This window comes from Dama dama, chromosome 22 (assembly GCF_033118175.1).
Source record: "Dama dama isolate Ldn47 chromosome 22, ASM3311817v1, whole genome shotgun sequence".
NCBI lineage: Eukaryota > Metazoa > Chordata > Mammalia > Artiodactyla > Cervidae > Dama > Dama dama.
Window position 1 is genome coordinate 17,655,080 of NC_083702.1, and position 18,523 is coordinate 17,673,602.

General features: G+C 40.3%; 1 protein-coding gene across 1 annotated transcript in view; it reads right to left on the reverse strand.

Moving 5' to 3' along the window:
* Positions 1-18,523, reverse strand: part of LOC133043711 (uncharacterized) — a 234,134-nt gene that overhangs the window by 166,391 nt on the left and 49,220 nt on the right. The window contains 1 exon segment of the mRNA XM_061124863.1: positions 12,901-13,222. Coding sequence (XP_060980846.1) covers positions 12,901-13,222 — 322 coding nt within the window.

Sequence of the window (18,523 nt, forward strand, 5' to 3'; positions counted from 1 at the left end):
CTATAAAAATACAGCAAATCAAAACCACATGAGAAGAACAAAAGCTAATAGAAATCAATGAGAAAAAGGGAAGCAGAAGATGGTGGAGGAATAGGACGGGGAAACCACTTTCTCTCCTACAAATTCATCAAAAGAATAACTGAATGCAGAGCAATCTTCACAAAACAACTTCTGATCGCTAGCTGAGGTCATCAGGTGCCCAGAAAAGCAAGCCATTGTCTTCGAAAGGAGGTAGGACAAAATATAAAAGATAAAAAGAGAGACAAAAGAGCTAAGGACGGAGATCCGTCCCGGGAAGGGACTCTTAATTGAGGAAGTTTTCAAACACCAGGAAACCCTCGCACTGGCGGGTCTGGGGGAAGTTTTTGAATCTCGGAGGGCAACCTGACTGGGAGGGGAACAATAAATAAAACTCACAGATTACATGCCTAAAAACAACTCCCAGCAGAAAAGTACCCCAGACACCCGCATCCTCCACCAGCAAGTGGGGGCAGAACGGAGAGGAGCGGGAGGCACTGCTTAGGGTAAGGACCGGGCCTGAGTGCCCAGAGGGCAGTCAGAGGGAGCTTTTGTGAGTTACCAACTTAAACTGTGGGACAGTAAAAGAGAGAGAAAATTAACCGGCCCAAACACACTACCGGCAGTTCGGCGGTTCGCCAAACAAAGGGACTGAGCAAGTCCAGAGAGAGCTCGCAGGCTGCGGACCGGCCCAGCCCCGCTGGAGGCTGGAGGCAGGGGGGAGGGGAAAGTGGCAGGCTCGGCCCCAAGGACCGCATCCCCTACCGCACTGCAAACAGGCCTCTACTTTCTAATCAAAGACCTCCTGAGATTCTGGATGGTCGACATCCGCCGGGAGGGTCATGGAGAGACACAGGGCTCAGGCACCCGACAGGCGCGGGTGGGGTCTGGGGCTGGGGACGCAGAGGGCAGAAGGCGCCCTGCACCCGGGGAGAGTGCGCCCGTCAAGCGGCTGGCTGCCTGAGCTGCTTGAGCTGGGGAAGGCACAAAACACAGGTGCAGCTTTTTGTTCCGCGCTTTTGTGGAACACCCGAGGGCTGGAACCGCGCAGCGCAGGGGCGCTCCATGTAGAGCAGCTGGGAGCCTGAGCAGCATAGATAGGAAAGCAGTGCCAGCCCCTCCCCGCAGCGCGACGGAACTAGCAACCTGAATAAGAGTCCACCTCCACCCTCCTGTGTCAGGGCGGAAATTAGGCACTGAAGAGACCAGCAAACAGAAGCCAAATAAACAAAGGGAACCGCTTCATAAGGGACCGGTGCAACAGATTAAAATCCCTGTAGGTAACACCGACTACACCAGAAGGGGCCTGTAGATAACGAGAAGTGTAAGCTGGAACGAGGAGCTATCTGAAACTGAGCCGAACCCACACTGACCGCAACAGTTCCAGAGAAATTCTTAGGTATATTTTTACTTTTTTTTTTTTAAGTAAAAGAAAAAAAAATTGTTTTTTCTTTTTTCTTTTTTCTCTTTTATTTTCTTTTAAAATTCCCTATTACTCCCCCATTACTCCTTAACTTTCATTTTCATAGATTTTTACGATTTTCTTAATTAGGAAAAAAAAATTTTTTTTTCTTGTGTTGTTTTTTTTTCTTTTTTCTCTTCTATTTTTCTTTTTCTCTTATTTCCTTTTAAAGTCCTCTATTACTCCTCTACTACTCCTTAATTTTCATTTTCATTACACTATAACCTTACCAAAAAAAAAAAAAAGAGAAGCCCTATTTTTAAACCGAACTTCATATATATTTCTAAAATTTTTTGTGTGTGTTTTGGTTTTTGTTTTTAATATAGTATTTTTAAGAGTCTAACCTCTACTCTAGATTTTTAATCTTTGTTTTTCAGTATATGATATAAATTGTGGACATTTAAGAAGCCAATATTCAGTTCCCATTTTTATTCAGGAGTGTGTTGATTACTCTCTCCCAATCTTGACTCTCCGTTTTCTACCTCAGAACACCTCTATTTCCTCCTTTCCCCTTCTCTTCCCAATCCAATTCTGTGAATCTTTGTGGGTGTCTGGGCTACGGAGAACACTCTGGGAACAGACAACTGCATAGATCAGTCTCTCTCCTCTTGAGTCCCCCCTTTTCTCCTCCTGCTCATCTCTATCTCCCTCCTCCCTCTCCTCTTCTTCATGTAACTCTGTGAACCTCTCTGGGCGTCCCTCACAGGGGAGAATCTTTCGCCAGTAACCTAGAAGTTTTATTAGCAGTGCTGTATAGTAGGAGAAGTCATGAGACTACTGGAAGAATAAAACTGAAATCCAGAGGCAGGAGACTTAAGCCCAAAACCCAAGAACACCAGAAAACTCCTGACTACATGGAACTTTAAGTAATAAGAGACCGTCCAAAAGCCTCCATACCTACACTGAAACCAACCACCACCCAAGAGCCAATAAGTTCCAGAGCAAGACATACCATGCAAATTCTCCAGCAACACAGGAACATAGCCTGAACGCCAACATACAGGCTGCCCAAGGTCACACCTAACACATAGACACATCTCAAAACTCATCACTGGGCACTCCATTGCTCTCCAGAGAGAAGAAATCAAGTTCCATGCACCAGAACACTGACACAAGCTTCCCTAACCAGGAAACCTTGACAAGTCAATCGTCCAACCCCACCCACTGGGTAAAACCTCCACAATAAAAGGAATCACAGACCTCAAGAATACAGAAAGCCCACTCCAGACACAGCAATCTAAACAAGATGAAAAGGCAGAGAAATACCCAACAGGTAAAGGAACATGAAAAATGCCCACCAAGTCAAACAAAAGAGGAGGAGATAGGGAATCTACCTGGAAAAGAATTTAGAATAATGATAATAAAAATGATGCAAAATCTAGAAAACAAAATGGAGTTACAGATAAATAGCCTGGAGACAAAGATTGAAAGATGCAATAAATGTTTAATAAAGACCTAGAAGAAATAAAAAAGAGCCAATTAAAAATGAATAATGCAATGAATGAGATCAAAAACACTCTGGAGGGAACCAAGAGTAGAATAACGGAGACAGAAGATAGGATAAGTGAGGTAGAAGATAAAATGGTGGAAATAAATGAAGCAGAGAGGAAAAAAGAAAAAAGAATCAAAAGAAATGAGGACAACCTCAGGGACCTCTGGGACAATGTGAAACGTCCCAACATTCGAATCATAGGAGTCTCAGAAGAAGAAGACAAAAAGAAAGGCCATGAGAAAATACTCGAGGAGATAATAGCTGAAAACTTCCCTCAAATGGGGAAGGAAATAGCCACCCAAGTCCAAGAAACCCAGAGAGTCCCAAACAGGATAAACCCAAGGTGAAACACCCCAAGACACATATTAATCAAATTAACAAAGATCAAACACAAAGAACAAATATTAAAAGCAGCAAGGGAGAAACAACAAATAACACAGAAAGGAATTCCCATAAGGATAACAGTTGATCTATCAATAGAAACCCTCCAGGCCAGAAGGGAATGGCAGGACATACTTAAGGTAATGAAAGAGAATAACCTACAACTTAGATTACTGTGCCCAGCAAGGATCTCATTCAGATATGAAGAAGAATTCAAAAGCTTTACAGACAAGCAAAAGCTGAGAGAATTCAGCACCACCAAACCAGCTCTTCAACAAATGCTAAAGGATCTTCTCTAGACAGATACAAAAACAAGACCCCTATATATGCTGTCTACAAGAGACCCACATCAAAACATGAGACACATACAGACTAAAAGTGAAGGGCTGGAAAAAAATATTTCACGCAAACGGAGAACAAAAGAAAGCAGGAGTCGCAATACTCATATCAGATAAAATAGACTTTCAAATAAAGGGTGTGAAAAGAGACAAAGAAGGACACTACATAATAATCAAAGGATCAATCCAAGAAGAGGATATAAGAATTATAAATATATATGCACCCAACATAGGAGCACCGCAATATGTACGGCAAATGCTAACAAGTATGAAAGAGGAAATTAATAGTAACACAATAATAGTGGGAGACTTTAATACCCCACTCACAACTATGGATAGATCAACTAAACAGAAAATTAACAAGGAAACACAAACCTTAAATGACACAATGGACCAGCTAGACCTAATTGATATCTATAGGACATTTCACCCCAAAACAATCAACTTCACCTTTTTCTCAAGTGCACACGGAACCTTCTCCAGAATAGATCACATCCTGGGCCACAAATCTGGTCTTGGAAAATTCAAAAAAATTGAAATCATTCCAGTCATCTTTTCTGACCACAGTGCAGTAAGATTAGATCTCAACTACAGGAAAAAAATTGTTAAAAATTCAAACATATGGAGGCTAAATAACACACTTCTGAATAACCAACAAGTCATAGAAGAAATCAAAAAAGAAATCAAAATATGCATAGAAATGAATGAAAATGAAAACACAACAACCCAAAACCTATGGGACACTGTAAAAGCAGTGCTAAAGGGAAGGTTCATAGCATTACAGGCTTACCTCAAGAAACAAGAAAAAAGCCAAATAAATAACCTAACTCTACACCTAAAGCAATTAGAGAAGGAAGAACTGAAGAACCCCAGGGTTAGCAGAAGGAAAGAAATCTTAAAAATTAGGGCAGAAATAAATGCAAAAGAAACTAAAGAGACCATAGCAAAAATCAACAAAGCTAAAAGCTGGTTTTTTAAAAAAATAAACAGAATTGACAAACCATTAGCAAGACTCATTAAAAAACAAAGAGAGAAGAACCAAATTAACAAAATTAGAAATGAAAATGGAGAGATCACAACAGACAACACTGAAATACAAAGGATCATAAGAGACTACTACCAGCAGCTCTATGCCAATAAAATGGACAACTTGGAAGAAATGGACAAATTCTTAGAAAAGTATAACTTTCCAAAACTGAACCAGGAAGAAATAGAAGATCTTAACAGACCCATCACAAGCAAGGAAATCGAAACTGTAATCAGAAATCTTCCAGGAAACAAAAGCCCAGGACCTGATGGCTTCACAGCTGAATTCTACCAAAAATTTAGAGAAGAGCTAACACCTATCTTACTCAAACTCTTCCAGAAAATTGCAGAAGAAGGTAAACTTCCAAACTCATTCTATGAGGCCACCATCACCCTAATTCCAAAACCAGGCAAAGATGCCACAAAAAAGGAAAACTGCAGGCCAATATCACTGATGAACATAGATGCAAAAATCCTTAACAAAATTCTAGCAAACAGAATCCAACAACATATTAAAAAAATCATACACCATGACCAAGTGGGCTTTATCCCAGGAATGCAAGGATTCTTTAATATCCACAAATCAATCAATGTAATACACCACATTAACAAATTGAAAGATAAAAACCATATGATTATCTCAATAGATGCAGAGAAAGCCTTTGACAAAATTCAACACTCATTTATGATTAAAACTCTCCAGAAAGCAGGAATAGAAGGAACATACCTCAACATAATAAAAGCTATATATGACAAACCCACAGCAAGCATTACCCTCAATGGTGAAAAATTGAAAGCATTTCCCCTGAAATCAGGAACAAGACAAGAGTGCCCACTCTCACCACTACTATTCAACATAGTGTTGGAAGTTTTGGTCACAGCAATCAGAGCAGAAAAAGAAGTAAAAGGAATCCAGATAGGAAAAGAAGAAGTGAAACTCTCACTGTTTGCAGATGACATGATCCTCTACATAGAAAACCCTAAAGACTCCACCAGAAAATTACTAAAGCTAATCAATGAATATAGTAAAGTTGCAGGATATAAAATTAACACACAGAAATCCCTTGCATTCCTATATACTAACAATGAAAAAACAGAAAGAGAAATTAAGGAAACAATACCATTCGCCATTGCAACAAAAAGAATAAAATACTTAATACTTAGGAGAGCATCTACCTAAAGAAACAAAAGACCTATGTATAGAAATAAAACATTGATGAAAGAAATCAAAGAGGACACAAACAGATGGAGAAACATACCATGTTCATGGATTGGAAGAATCAATATTGTCAAAATGGCTATACTACCCAAAGCAATCTATAGATTCAATACAATCCCTATCAAGCTACCAACAGTATTTTTCACAGAACTAGAACGAAGAATTTCACAATTTGTATGGAAATACAAAAAACCTCGAATAGCCAAAGTAATCTTGAGAAAGAAGAATGGAACTGGAGGAACCAACCTGCCTGACTTCAGACTCTACTACAAAGCCACAGTCATCAAGACAGTATGGTACTGGCACAAAGACAGAAATATAGACCAATGGGACAGAATAGAAAGCCCAGAGATAAATCCACGAACCTATGGACACCTTATCTTTGACAAAGGAGGCAAGGATATACAATGGAAAAATGACAAACTCTTCAACAAGTGGTGCTGGGAAAACTGGTCAACCACTTGTAAAAGAATGAAACTAGAACACTTTCTAACACCATACACAAAAATAAACTCAAAATGGATTAAAGATCTAAATGGAAGACCAGAAACTATAAAACTCCTAGAGGAGAACATAGGCAAAACACTCTCCGACATGAATCACAGCAGGATCCTCTATGAACCACCTCCCAGAATATTGGAAATAAAAGCAAAAATAAACAAATGGGACCTAATGAAACTTAAAAGCTTTTGCACAGCAAAGGAAACTATAAGCAAGGTGAAAAGACAGCCCTCAGATTGGGAGAAAATAATAGCAAACAAAGCAACAGACAAAGGATTAATCTCAAAAATATACAAGCAACTCCTGCACCTCAATTCCAGAAAAATAAATGACCCAATCAAAAAATGGGCCAAAGAACTAAACAGACATTTCTCCCAAGAAGACATACAGATGGCTAACAAACACATGAAAAGATGCTAACCATCACTCATTATCAGAGAAATGCAAATCAAAACTACAATGAGGTACCATTACATGCCAGTCAGGATGGCTGCTATCCAAAAGTCTACAAGCAATAAATGCTGGAGAGGGTGTGGAGAAAAGGGAACCCTCTTACACTGTTGGTGGGAATGCAAACTACTACAGCCACTATGGAAAACAGTGTGGAGATTCCTTTAAAAACTGGAAATAGAACTGCCATATGACCCAGCAATACCACTCCTGGGCATACACACTGAGGAAACCAGATCTGAAAGAGACATGTGCACCCCAATGTTCATTGCAGCACTGTTTATAATAGCCAGGACATGGAAGCAACCTAGATGCCCATCAGCAGACGAAAGGATAAGGAAGCTGTGGTACATATACACCATGGAATATTACTCAGCCATTAAAAGGAATTCATTTGAACCAGTTCTAATGAGATGGATGAAACTGGAGCCCATCATACAGAGTGAAGTAAGCCAGAAAGACAAAGACCAATACAGCATACTAACACATATATATGGAATTTAGAAAGATGGTAATGATAACCCTATATGCAAAACAGAAAAAGAGACACAGATGTACAGAACAGAATTTTGGACTCTGTGGGAGAAGGCGAGGGTGGGATGTTTCGAGAGAACAGCATGTATATTATCTATGGTGAAACAGATCACCAGCCCAGGTTGGATGCATGAGACAAGTGCTCGGGCCTGGTGCACTGGGAAGACCCAGAGGAATCGGGTGGAGAGGGAGGTGAGAGGGGGGATCGGGATGGGGAATACATGTAACTCCATGACTGATTCATGTCAATGTATGACAAAACCCACTGCAATGTTGTGAAGTAATTAGCCTCCAACTAAAAAAAAAAAAAAAAAGAAATCAATGAAATAGAAAACATACACAATAAAGAAAATCAACAAAGTCAACTGGTAATTCTTTTTGAAAGGCTAATGAAACTGATAATCCTCTAGCAAAAAAATCAATCAAGAAAAAACTAAGAGAACACGAATTTAACAACACCAAGAATGAAAGGGGGGTTATCACTTTAGATCTTACCAACAACCAGTCCATCCTAAAGGAGATCAGTCCTGGGTGTTCACTGAAACTCCAATACTTTGGCCACCTCGTGTGAAGAGTTGACTCATTGGAAAAGACCCTGATGCTGGGAGGGATTGGGGGCAGGAGGAGAAGGGGATGACAGAGGATGAGATGGCTGGATGACATCACCGACTCAATGGACATGAGTTTGAGTAAATTCTGGGAGTTGGTGATGGACAGGGAGGCCTGGCGTGCTGCGATTCATGGGGTTACAAACAGTCGGACACGACTGAGCGACTGAACTGAACTGAACTGAATATTTAAAAGATACATTGTTGTTCAGTCACTAAGTCATATCCAACTCTGCGACCCCGTGGACTGCCTCACCCAAGGCTTCCCTATCTTTCACTATCTTCTGGAGTTTGCTCACATTTATATCCATTGAGTCAGTGATGCCTTCCAACCATCTCATCCTCTGTCGCCCCCCTTCTCCTCCTACTCTCAATCTTTCCCAGCATCAAGGTCTATTCCAATGAGTTGGCTCTTCACATCAGGTGGTCAAACTATTGGAACTTCAGCTTCAGCATCAGTTCTTTCAATGAATATTCAAGGTTGATTTCCTTTAGAATTGACTGGTTTGATCTCCTTGTTGTCCAAGGGATTCTCAAAAGTCTTCTCCAGCACCATAGTTTAAAAACATCAGTTCTTTGGTTCTCAGTCTTCTTTATGGTCCAACTCTCACATCCATACCAGACTGCTGGAAAAAACATAGCTTTGAGCTTTGTCAACAAAGTGATGTTTCTGCTTTTTAATATGTTGTCTAGGTTTATCATGGCTTTTCTTCCAAGGAGCAAGCATCTTTTAATTTCATGGTTGAAGTCACCATCTGCAGTGCTTTTGGAGCCCAAGAAAATAAAATCTGTCACTGTTTCCATTTCTCCTGCATATATTCGCTTCCCAAGTGATGCTAGTGGTAAAGAACCTTCCTACCAATGCAGGTAGACATAAGAGATGTGGGTTCAATTCCCTTCCATCCTGGGAAGATTCCCTGGAGGAGTAAATGGAAACCCACTTCAGTATTCTTGCCTGGAAAATCCCATGAACAGAGGAGCCTGGCAGGCTACAGTCCATAGGGTTGCACAGAGTTGGACACAAGTGAAGTGACTTAACACTGCACATTTGCAATGAAGTGATGGGACTGGATGCCATGATCTTAGTTTTTTTAAACAATATCGGGCATGTTCAGGGTGGTGTGACCATAGACTGATCTTAGTTTTTGAATGTTAAGTTTTAAGTCAGCTTTCTCACCCTCCTTTCACCTTCATCAAGAGGTTCTTTAGTTCCTCTTCACTTTCTGTCACTAGAGTGATAACATCTGCATATCTGAGGTTGTTGATATTTCTCCTGAAAATCTTGATTCCAGTTTGTGCTTCATCCAGTCCAGCATCACGCATGATGTACTCTGCATATAAATTAAATAAGCAGGGTGACAACATACAGCCTTGTCATACTCCTTTTCTTGTGTTGAACCAGTCCACTGTTCCATGTTTGGTTCTAACTGTTGGTTCTTGACAGGTAAGGTAGTCTGGTATTCCCACCTTTTTAAGAATTTTCTAGTTTGTTGTGATGCACAGTCAAAAGATTTAGCATTGTCAATGAAGCAGAAGTAGATTTTTTTCTGGAATTCTCTTGCTTTGTCTATGATTCAACAGATGTTGGCAATCTGATCTCTGGTTCCTCTTCCTTTTCTTCCATCTGGAAGTTCTCAGTTCACATACAATTGAAGCCTAGCTTGAAGGATTTTGAGCATTACCTTGCTAGCATATGAAATGAGTGCAGTAGTGTGGAACTTTAAACTTTCTTTGTCATTGTCCATCTTTGGGATTGAAATGATAACAAACTGACCTTTTCCAGTCCTGTGGAACCCCATTGCTGAGTTTTCCAAATTTGCCGGCATAATGAGCGCAGCACTCTAACAGCGTCATCTTTTAGGATTTGAACTAGCTCAGCTGGAATTGCATCACCTGCACTAGCTTTATTTCTTCTTAATGCTTCCTAAGGCCCACTTGACTTCAGACTCCAGGATATCTGGCTCTAGGTGAGTGACCACATCATCATCGTTATCTGGGTCAATAAGACCTTTTTTGTGTAGTTCTTCTGTGTATTCCTGCCGCCTCTTTTTGATCTCTTTTACTTCTGTTAGGTCCTTACCATGTCTTTCCTTGAAAGTACAACTACCAATATTTGAAAGCACAAAAAGTGGAAAGTCTGAAAAACTGAAAAAAATCTGAAGTTTAAAACTTCCCATTAAGAAAATTGCAGTCCTCCAATGTCAGCTCTTCCACAGAGCTCAGAAACTATTTCTACTCTGGATTTATCCTAAACACAGTACTTCACTTTCAACAATCTGATAAAGAGGGTGAAATTATCTTTCACCCCACTTTCCTAAAATTGAGAAGGAATGTTCAAGACTTCAGTTTCAATTAGAGAACAGACATGCTACTCTCTTCTTACTTCTCCTGTGTCATCACTTTGACCTGCCTTCACTAAAACTTGTTTCTGAAAATATAGAAGGGATAGACCAGAGGGAAGAAACTAACAGAGATTAGCACAAAAAAAACTGGAACAGTTCATCAGTTCAGTTCAGTTCAGTTGCTCAGTCGTGTCCGACTCTTTGCAACCCCATGAATTGCAGCATGCCAGGCCTCCCTGTCCATCACCAACTCCCAGAGTTTACTCAAACTCATGTCCATCCAGCCGGTGATGCCATCCAGCCATCTTATCCTCTGTCGTCCCCTTCTCCTCCTGCCCTCAATCTTTCCCAGCATCAGGGTCTTTTCCAATGAGTCAACTCTTCGCATGAGGTGGCCAAAGTACTGGAGTTTCAGCTTCAGCATCAGTCCTTCCAGTGAACACCCAGGACTGATCTCCTTTAGGATGGACTGGTTGGATCTCCTTGTAGTCCAAGGGACTCTCAAGAGCCTTTTCCAACACCACAGTTCAAAAGCATCAATTTTTCGGCGCTCAGCTTTGTTAACAGTCCAACTCTCACATCCATAGATGACCACTGGAAAAACCATAGCCTTGACTAGAGGGACCTCTGCTGGCAAAGTAATGTCTCTGCTTTTTAATATGCTATCTAGGTTGGTCATAACTTTCCTTCCAAGGAGTAAGCGTCTTTTAATCTCATGGCTGCAGTCACCATCTGCAGTGAGTTCATAAACATGTGAAAATCTAAATTAGAGCAGCGTTAGGGAGTAAAAACCATAATCAAGGTTAAAATGCCATAGCACCCTGTTAATTTTTAAGTGTATCCTAATTGAAATTAATATTGAGACATTGATGTTCTTAAAACAGTAACATTAGGAGATCCAATATCACATAAACTTACAGCATCACACACTGCATTTTTACTCAGATACTGATTTATCTAAATAAGGTGGAAAACCACGTAGTGTTTACACAAGCTTATCTGCAGTTGGAACCATGATTAGGGCATGGTGGCAATAGAAATGTTACTTGAAAGGTCAGAAAACAGATTTTCTTAAAACAAAAAATTCCTATCTGAAACTCAAATGCCCCTTGAAACTAATTATTTTTAATAATGATAATAATAGAAGAAAACATTTGCAGTGATGAATAGGTTTTTACATAGATCATGGTAATGATTTCGCAGATGTATACTGACTTCCCAAAGTTCTAAGTTGTATACGTTAAATATATACAGCTTTTTGTATGTCAGTCATACCTCAATAAAGTAGCTTAAAATGAAAGTAATTCTTTTCTTAGGAGTCTCAACTAGTATCATCAAAGATCTGCTGAGAATGAGATTGGAAAAGTCACTTTTCCAGTGATCTTCCCCAAAAGAGCTGATTAGCCATGAGCTGCTAGAAATGTACTGCAAATATTCTCAGGGCTCCCCCTGTCTCATCCACCAGATGGCTGACCATTTTTAAAGACTCAACTACCTACATTAGGAATTCACTGTGATATCTGACACATATCTGACTGTGTGCATATTCCTCTAGTCCACCTGGTCTGATGGGATTAATGTGTAAAGCATCTAGATCTTCCACCATTGTAATAACAACTGGAAACTGCGACCACCTACTCATACCCTAGTCTCACTGCTATCTGTACTGTCTCCACCTTGGCATAGTCCAATACGCTTAGCACTGAGCACTTCTCATGAGTCACTTCAGGTCCTATTAGCCTCACTGACTGTTACACTTGATGTGCTTCAGCTACTGTGTTGTTAATTTCCAAGCTTCATATATTGCTTCTCCTTCAACAGCCCCACAAACAGAATGTGAGCTCCCAACCGCGGTGGCCAGGTGATGAGACTAGCTCCTGCCACAAATCCTCCTTCTTGCCCTGACTGTGACCTAGGACCTTCAAATGCACCAGTGAAATCCCCTCATACCTTTTCCTTGTGTTGCACCCTAAATCCCGGTGTTGTCACTTCTCCATGTGTCTTCATGCTCTGTTTCGGCTTCTCATGCTTTGTTGAGTCAGCCTCCTTGCAGTCTCCCTGATAGGATCACTTCATACCTCTGGTGACTCTGTTTCTCTAAGACCAGAGAGTGTAATAAACTATGCTTGCCTGCCCCTCGCTTATGTCCTCTCTTGTGGCCAAACCTGACTGGCCATCTCAATAGAATAAAAAATAATCATGATGAAACTACTCTGTCACATCATTGTATAGAAGTATAACCCAGCAGTTGTACCTGTTTGTAACATTTGACCTCTCCTCCCTGCCTCTTATGATACATCACAGAGATCTGAAGGGTCCAGCTCTCCACAAGTCTGGAGTTTTTACTGTCCAGGGCCAAGCAAACCCTTATACCCCCTTGAGAACCTAATGCTTTAAGAATCGAGTGTAACCAGAGTCTTCCCCCAAGGGTCCTTTAAAGCATGTGATCTGGTTTCCCCATGGTCATTCTGTGAATGAGACTGAGGTGTTTCCTGCTGGGAATCCCCTCCCAGACCAGACAGGCCTTACCTGAGCAGACTGCTCCAACATCCTGGTCATGAGAGTAGGTGTCATTATAGTTTTTAAAATCCATATAAGCACACATATTGAGCTTCAAACTTGATTCAACGTCTCCACTCTCACAGGAATCATACAAAAACCAAATGGGGCCAACTCTTGGCCCAAAATAAGACCCTCTGGGAGCACCAATGGCAACTCCACATTCCAGGTGTCTGCACACCACTTCTGCAGATATTGTGGGCCAGTACTCAGTATACACTGTGCCCCATTCTCCTTTGTACTTCGCTTCTACTCTCCCCTCACAGCGGTGGGCTCCATCCTTCAGCCTCAGCTCCAGAGCTGCAAGACAGACACAGACACAGGACACAGGAGAGATTTTAAGAGAGAGTGCAGTGGTGTGCTGGTAAGGATTAAAAAAAAAAATCTTCTCTCTGAGGGGAAAAAAGTCCCTGCATTTGCTGACTTTTATGGTATAAATATTCCCACCATGGCCAACTCGAAGCTCCCAATGTGCCATCACTGAACCTGGAGCAGGAAGGGAGGCACCAGGTATTTCTCATTTCTCATGAGTGGGTAGAACCCACTCCAGGGACACCACTGAGGACAGGCCTTCAGAGACTCTGGATGCTGCCCTCCCTGTAGATGTGCCCAAGGCTACTAGGGCCCAGCTTCTCCATCTCAGTTACAGCTCATGGCCTGAGATCCAGGGAGGAATCCTCCCTCTCCTTTCCTGTCCATAGGGAGCATCTCATCCAGCTTAGGAACAGAGGGCTTGGGCAACAGGCTCTACATGTCCTGATTGTTCCTGTCACCTGGTGTTCACATCCTTGTGTAATCCTCACACTCGAATGTATCTAGCATGTAACAAATGGAATTTGGCAAAAGTGATGAGATGTCACTTAAGAGATTAGGTTTCAAGATGACTCTGGTTTCCCTTTGGTGACCTATCTTACTCTCTCTCTCTTGGTCTAATGAAGCCAGCTGCTACGTTGTGAGCTGTGTATGGAGAGACCCTCACAACAAGGAACCAAAGGAGGCCTCTTGGCAGCAGCCAGCAAGAGACTGAGGCTCTCAGTTAAACAGTCTCCTAAAGTCTGAATGCTGCCAACCAGGTGGGTTTGATTGGTACCCACTCCTCCTTGAACCTTCAGATTATTGAACCAGTGAGACAGCACGAGTCAGAGGACCCTGGTAATTCTTGCTGATTCCTAGCCCATGGAAATTATGAGGTTCTAGATGTTTGCTGCTTTAAGCTGTTGTTTTGTTTTGTTTATTTATTTTGGGCTGTGCTGGGTTTTTGTTGCCACTCACAGACTTTCTCCACTTATAGAGAGTGGAGGCTTCTCTTCATTGTAGTGCATGCTGGTGACTTCTCTTGTTGCTGAGCATGGACTCTAATCACAAGGGCTAGGATGTGAAGTTTTGCAGTAATTTGTAGCACAGCAACACATAACTAATGTAGGAAGGCATTATGCTAAGTGAAAGAAGTAAGACAGAGAAAAGCAAGTACTGTTTGATCTCATTTATATGTGAAATTAAAAAAAAATTCATAGATAAGGAGATTAAATTGATGGTTGCCTGGGTAGGGGTGGGAGTGGGAGGAAAGGATGATGGTGGTACAAACTTCTACTTAGAACATAGATAAGCCCTGGGGATGGAATGTACATGTGACTGTAGTTGACAATTGTTTAGTCATGAAGTCATGTCCTACTCTCTGAAACCCCATGAACTTCAGCACATCAGGCTTCCCTGTCCTTCACTATTTCCTGGAGTTTGCTCAAACTCATGTCCATTGAGTTGGTGATGCCATCCAACTATCTCATCCTCTGTCACTCCTTTCTTCTCCTGCCCTCAGTCTTTCCCAACATCTGGGTCTTTTCCAGTGAATTGGCTCTTCATACCAGGTAGCCAAAGTATTGGAGCTTCAGCATCAGTTTTCCAAAGAATATTCAGGTTGATATCCTTTAGGATCGACAGATTTTATCTCCTCGCTGTCCAAGGGACTCTCAAGAGTATTCTCCAGCACCACAGTTTGAAAGCATCATTTCTTCAGCGCTCAACCTTCTTAATGGTCCAGTTCTCACAAGCATACATGACTACTGGGAAAGCCTTAGGTTTGATTATAGGGAGCTTTGTTGGTAAAGTGATCTCTGTTTTTTAATATGCTATCTAGATTTGCCATGGTTTTTCTTCCAAGGAGCAAACATCTTTTGATTTCATAGCTTCAGTCACCATCTACGGTGATTTTGGAGCCCAAGAAAATAAAATCTGTCACTGTTTCCACTTTTTCCCCATCTTTTTGCCAAAAAATGATGGAACCAGTTGTCATGATCTTAGTTGACAATACTGGATTGTATATTTGATCATTACTAATAAAGTCAATCTTAAAAGTTCTCATAACATACACACAGTAACTATGTGATGTGATAAATGCGTTAACTAACTTAATTATGTTAATAGTTTCAAAATATATATGTATTTCTTTTTTAATACTTCAATTTTCAGAGCATAGTTGATTTACAGTGTTGTGTTAGTTTCAGGCATACAGTAAAGTGACTTGGTTATATATTTTAATACATATAGTCATTCTTTTTAGATTCTTTTCTCTTATAGCTTATCTCAGAATACTGATTAGACTTCCCTGTGCTATACAGTAGGTCCATGTTGATTATCTATCGTATATATAGTAAGGTGTGTGTGTGTTAATGTCAAATTCTTAATTTATCCCTCTCCCCAACTCCCAACATTTCCCCTTGTGTAAACATAAGTTTTTTTGGATATCTGTTAGTCTGCTTCTGTTTTGTAAATAATTTCATTTGTATCTTTTTAAAATTAATTTTTATTGAGTATATTTGCTTTACAATGTTGTATTTCCTCTGTATAGGAAAGTAAATCAGTTATTTATTGTTGTTCAGTTGCTAAGCCATATCTAACTCTTTGTGAATTCATGGACTGATGCACTCCAGGCTCACCTGTCCTCCACTATTTCCTGAAACTTGCTCAAATTCATGTTTATTGAGTCGGTGATGCTATCTAACCATCTCCCCCTCTGCTGCCCCCTTCTCCTCTTGCCTTCAAAGGTTCCCAGCATCATTTTCAATGAGTCTGCTTTTGGTTGAGTCCCTTTTCTCCACACCATCCGCAGCATTTATCATTTATAGAATTTTTGATGATGGCCAATTCTGACTGGTGTGAGGTGATGCCTCATTGTACTTTTGATTTGCATTTCTCTGATAATTAGTGATACTCAGCATCTTTTCATGTGCTTTTTGGCCACCTGTATGTCTTCACTGGAGAATATATATATATGTATTTCAAGTCATCATACTGTACACCTTTCACTTATGTCCTATTATATGGTGATTACCTTCCAATAAAGCTGGAAATATATTTTTAAAAAAACTATATGTAGAGACAAAAACTTTTGCAAATGCAAGGGAAAAATGACAAGAATAATAGTAATGGGAGCTTGAAATATATTTCTCAGCTTTTAATACTTGAAATGGTCATCTGAACTAAATTCAATGGGGAAAAAGTGGAAGTAGGGACAGATTTTATTTTCTTTGGCTCCAAGAGCCCTGTGGACAATGACTGCAGCCACAAAATTAAAAGACACTTGCTCCTTGGAAAAAAAGGCATAACAAACCTAGTCAGTGTATTAAAAAGCAGAGACATCACTTTGTCAACAAAAGTCCGTATAGTCAAAGCTGTGTTTTTTCCTGTGGTCATGTAAGGATGTGAGAGTTGAACCATAAAGAAAGCTGTGTGCATGCGTGCTAAGTCATTTCAGTAGTGTCCAACTCTTTGTGACTCTATGGACCACAGGTTTCTCTATCCACGGGATTCCCCAGGCAAGAATACTGGAGTGGATTGTCATTTCCTTCTCCAGGGGATCTTCCCAACCCAGGGATCAAAATTGCATGTCTTATGTCTCCTGCATTGGCAGGCGGGTCCTTTAACACTAGCACCACCTGGGAATTATTAGCACCAGAGAATTGATGCTTTTGAACTGTGGTGTTGGAGAAGACTCTTGAGAGTCCCTTGGACTGTCAGGAAATCGAACCAGTCAATCGTAAAGGAAATCAACCCTGAATATTCATTGGAAGGACTGATACTGAAGTTGAAGCTCCAATACTTTGGCCACTTGATTCGAAGAGTCAACTCATTGGGAAAAAAATGAGTGCTGGCGTCCCCACTGATGGCACTTATCAGAGTTTATTATAATTTCTAGTTTTAGTGTCCAGCTTCACTAGACTATCAGTTAATATGGGCCAGGGAGCTTTATTCACCATCATTAGGTCCTCAGCATCTGGTCAATTGCAAAGGGTATGGATTGAATGCCCCACAAACCCATCTTTAAATCAATAAACATCTGTGGAATGAAAGTCTAAATAAATTCCAAAAAGAAGGTATGGAAATTATATAATTTAGCACATTTATGGCATTCAAATCAGTAAGAAAAGAAAAAATAATAATTCAGGAATGACATTGGAAAAATAAAATTAGGTAGAATGCCATATCATATATAAAATAACTTACGCAATTATTTAGTATTTACACATTTAAATATATTCATAAAATTATTACAGATAAAAATAATTTATTTAAACTTGAAGTGGGGAAGAACATGCTTGACCAGTCTCTGAAAGTGGAAACAAAAATGGGAAATTTTAACAGGCAATTAATATTATTAGAAACTTCTGTGAGGGACTTCCCTGGTGGTCCAACAGTTAGGATTCTGCACTTTCAATGCAGGTAACACAGGCTTGATTCCTGGTCTGGTTTGGTACAGCCAAAAAAAATCAAACAATAAACTGAAGGAAGCATCTTCAGTCTATAAATGATGTAATTCAATAGGACAGGGACTTGCACCCAAACTGCTTGTTTCAAGTCTTACCTCTATTTCTTACAGCTGACTCATCTTAGGCAAGTGACCTTGCTTTGCCTCAGTGATCTGTTTGGTGGATAAAAAATATATCCTGCCCTGTTGGACTGTTGTGTGCTCAAATGAATTCATATAAGTAAATGCACTGTAGGTTGTTGCAGTAGAGGATAGTAGTAGTATAAAGAGCTTCAACACAAATCATGACAAAAATGATAGATATCACAAGGTAAAAAGGACAAATGTGATGAGCAAAGTAATTCACAAATGAAGGATTAAATTAGCTAATATATGCCAGTATTTGCCTACCAAACTGGCTAAGATTTTAGAAACTCATAAGAAGACAAAGTTGGTGAAGCTATGTGGAAAATAACATTCTCATTCACCATTTGTAGAAATAAAGTTCAGTGCAGCTATTTCTGGCAAGCATTAATCTCCATGTACTAAAAACCTTAAAGGTACAAAGCCTTTAAGCCTTAGAGGTACTCAGCCTATAAAGCAGCAACTCTGCTTTTCTTTTCCATCATTTAAATATTTGTTTATTTATCTATTTATTTGACTGTCCAGGTCTTAGTTGCCATATGCAGGATGTTTAGCTGCAGCATTCAAACTCTCAGTTGCCACATGTGGAATCTAGTTTCCTGACCAGGGATCTAATCTGGAACCCTGCACTGGGAGCATGGAGTCTTAGTTACTAGGCCACCAGGGAATTCTTGGAAACCTCACCTTCAGAATATGATTAAGAGAAGC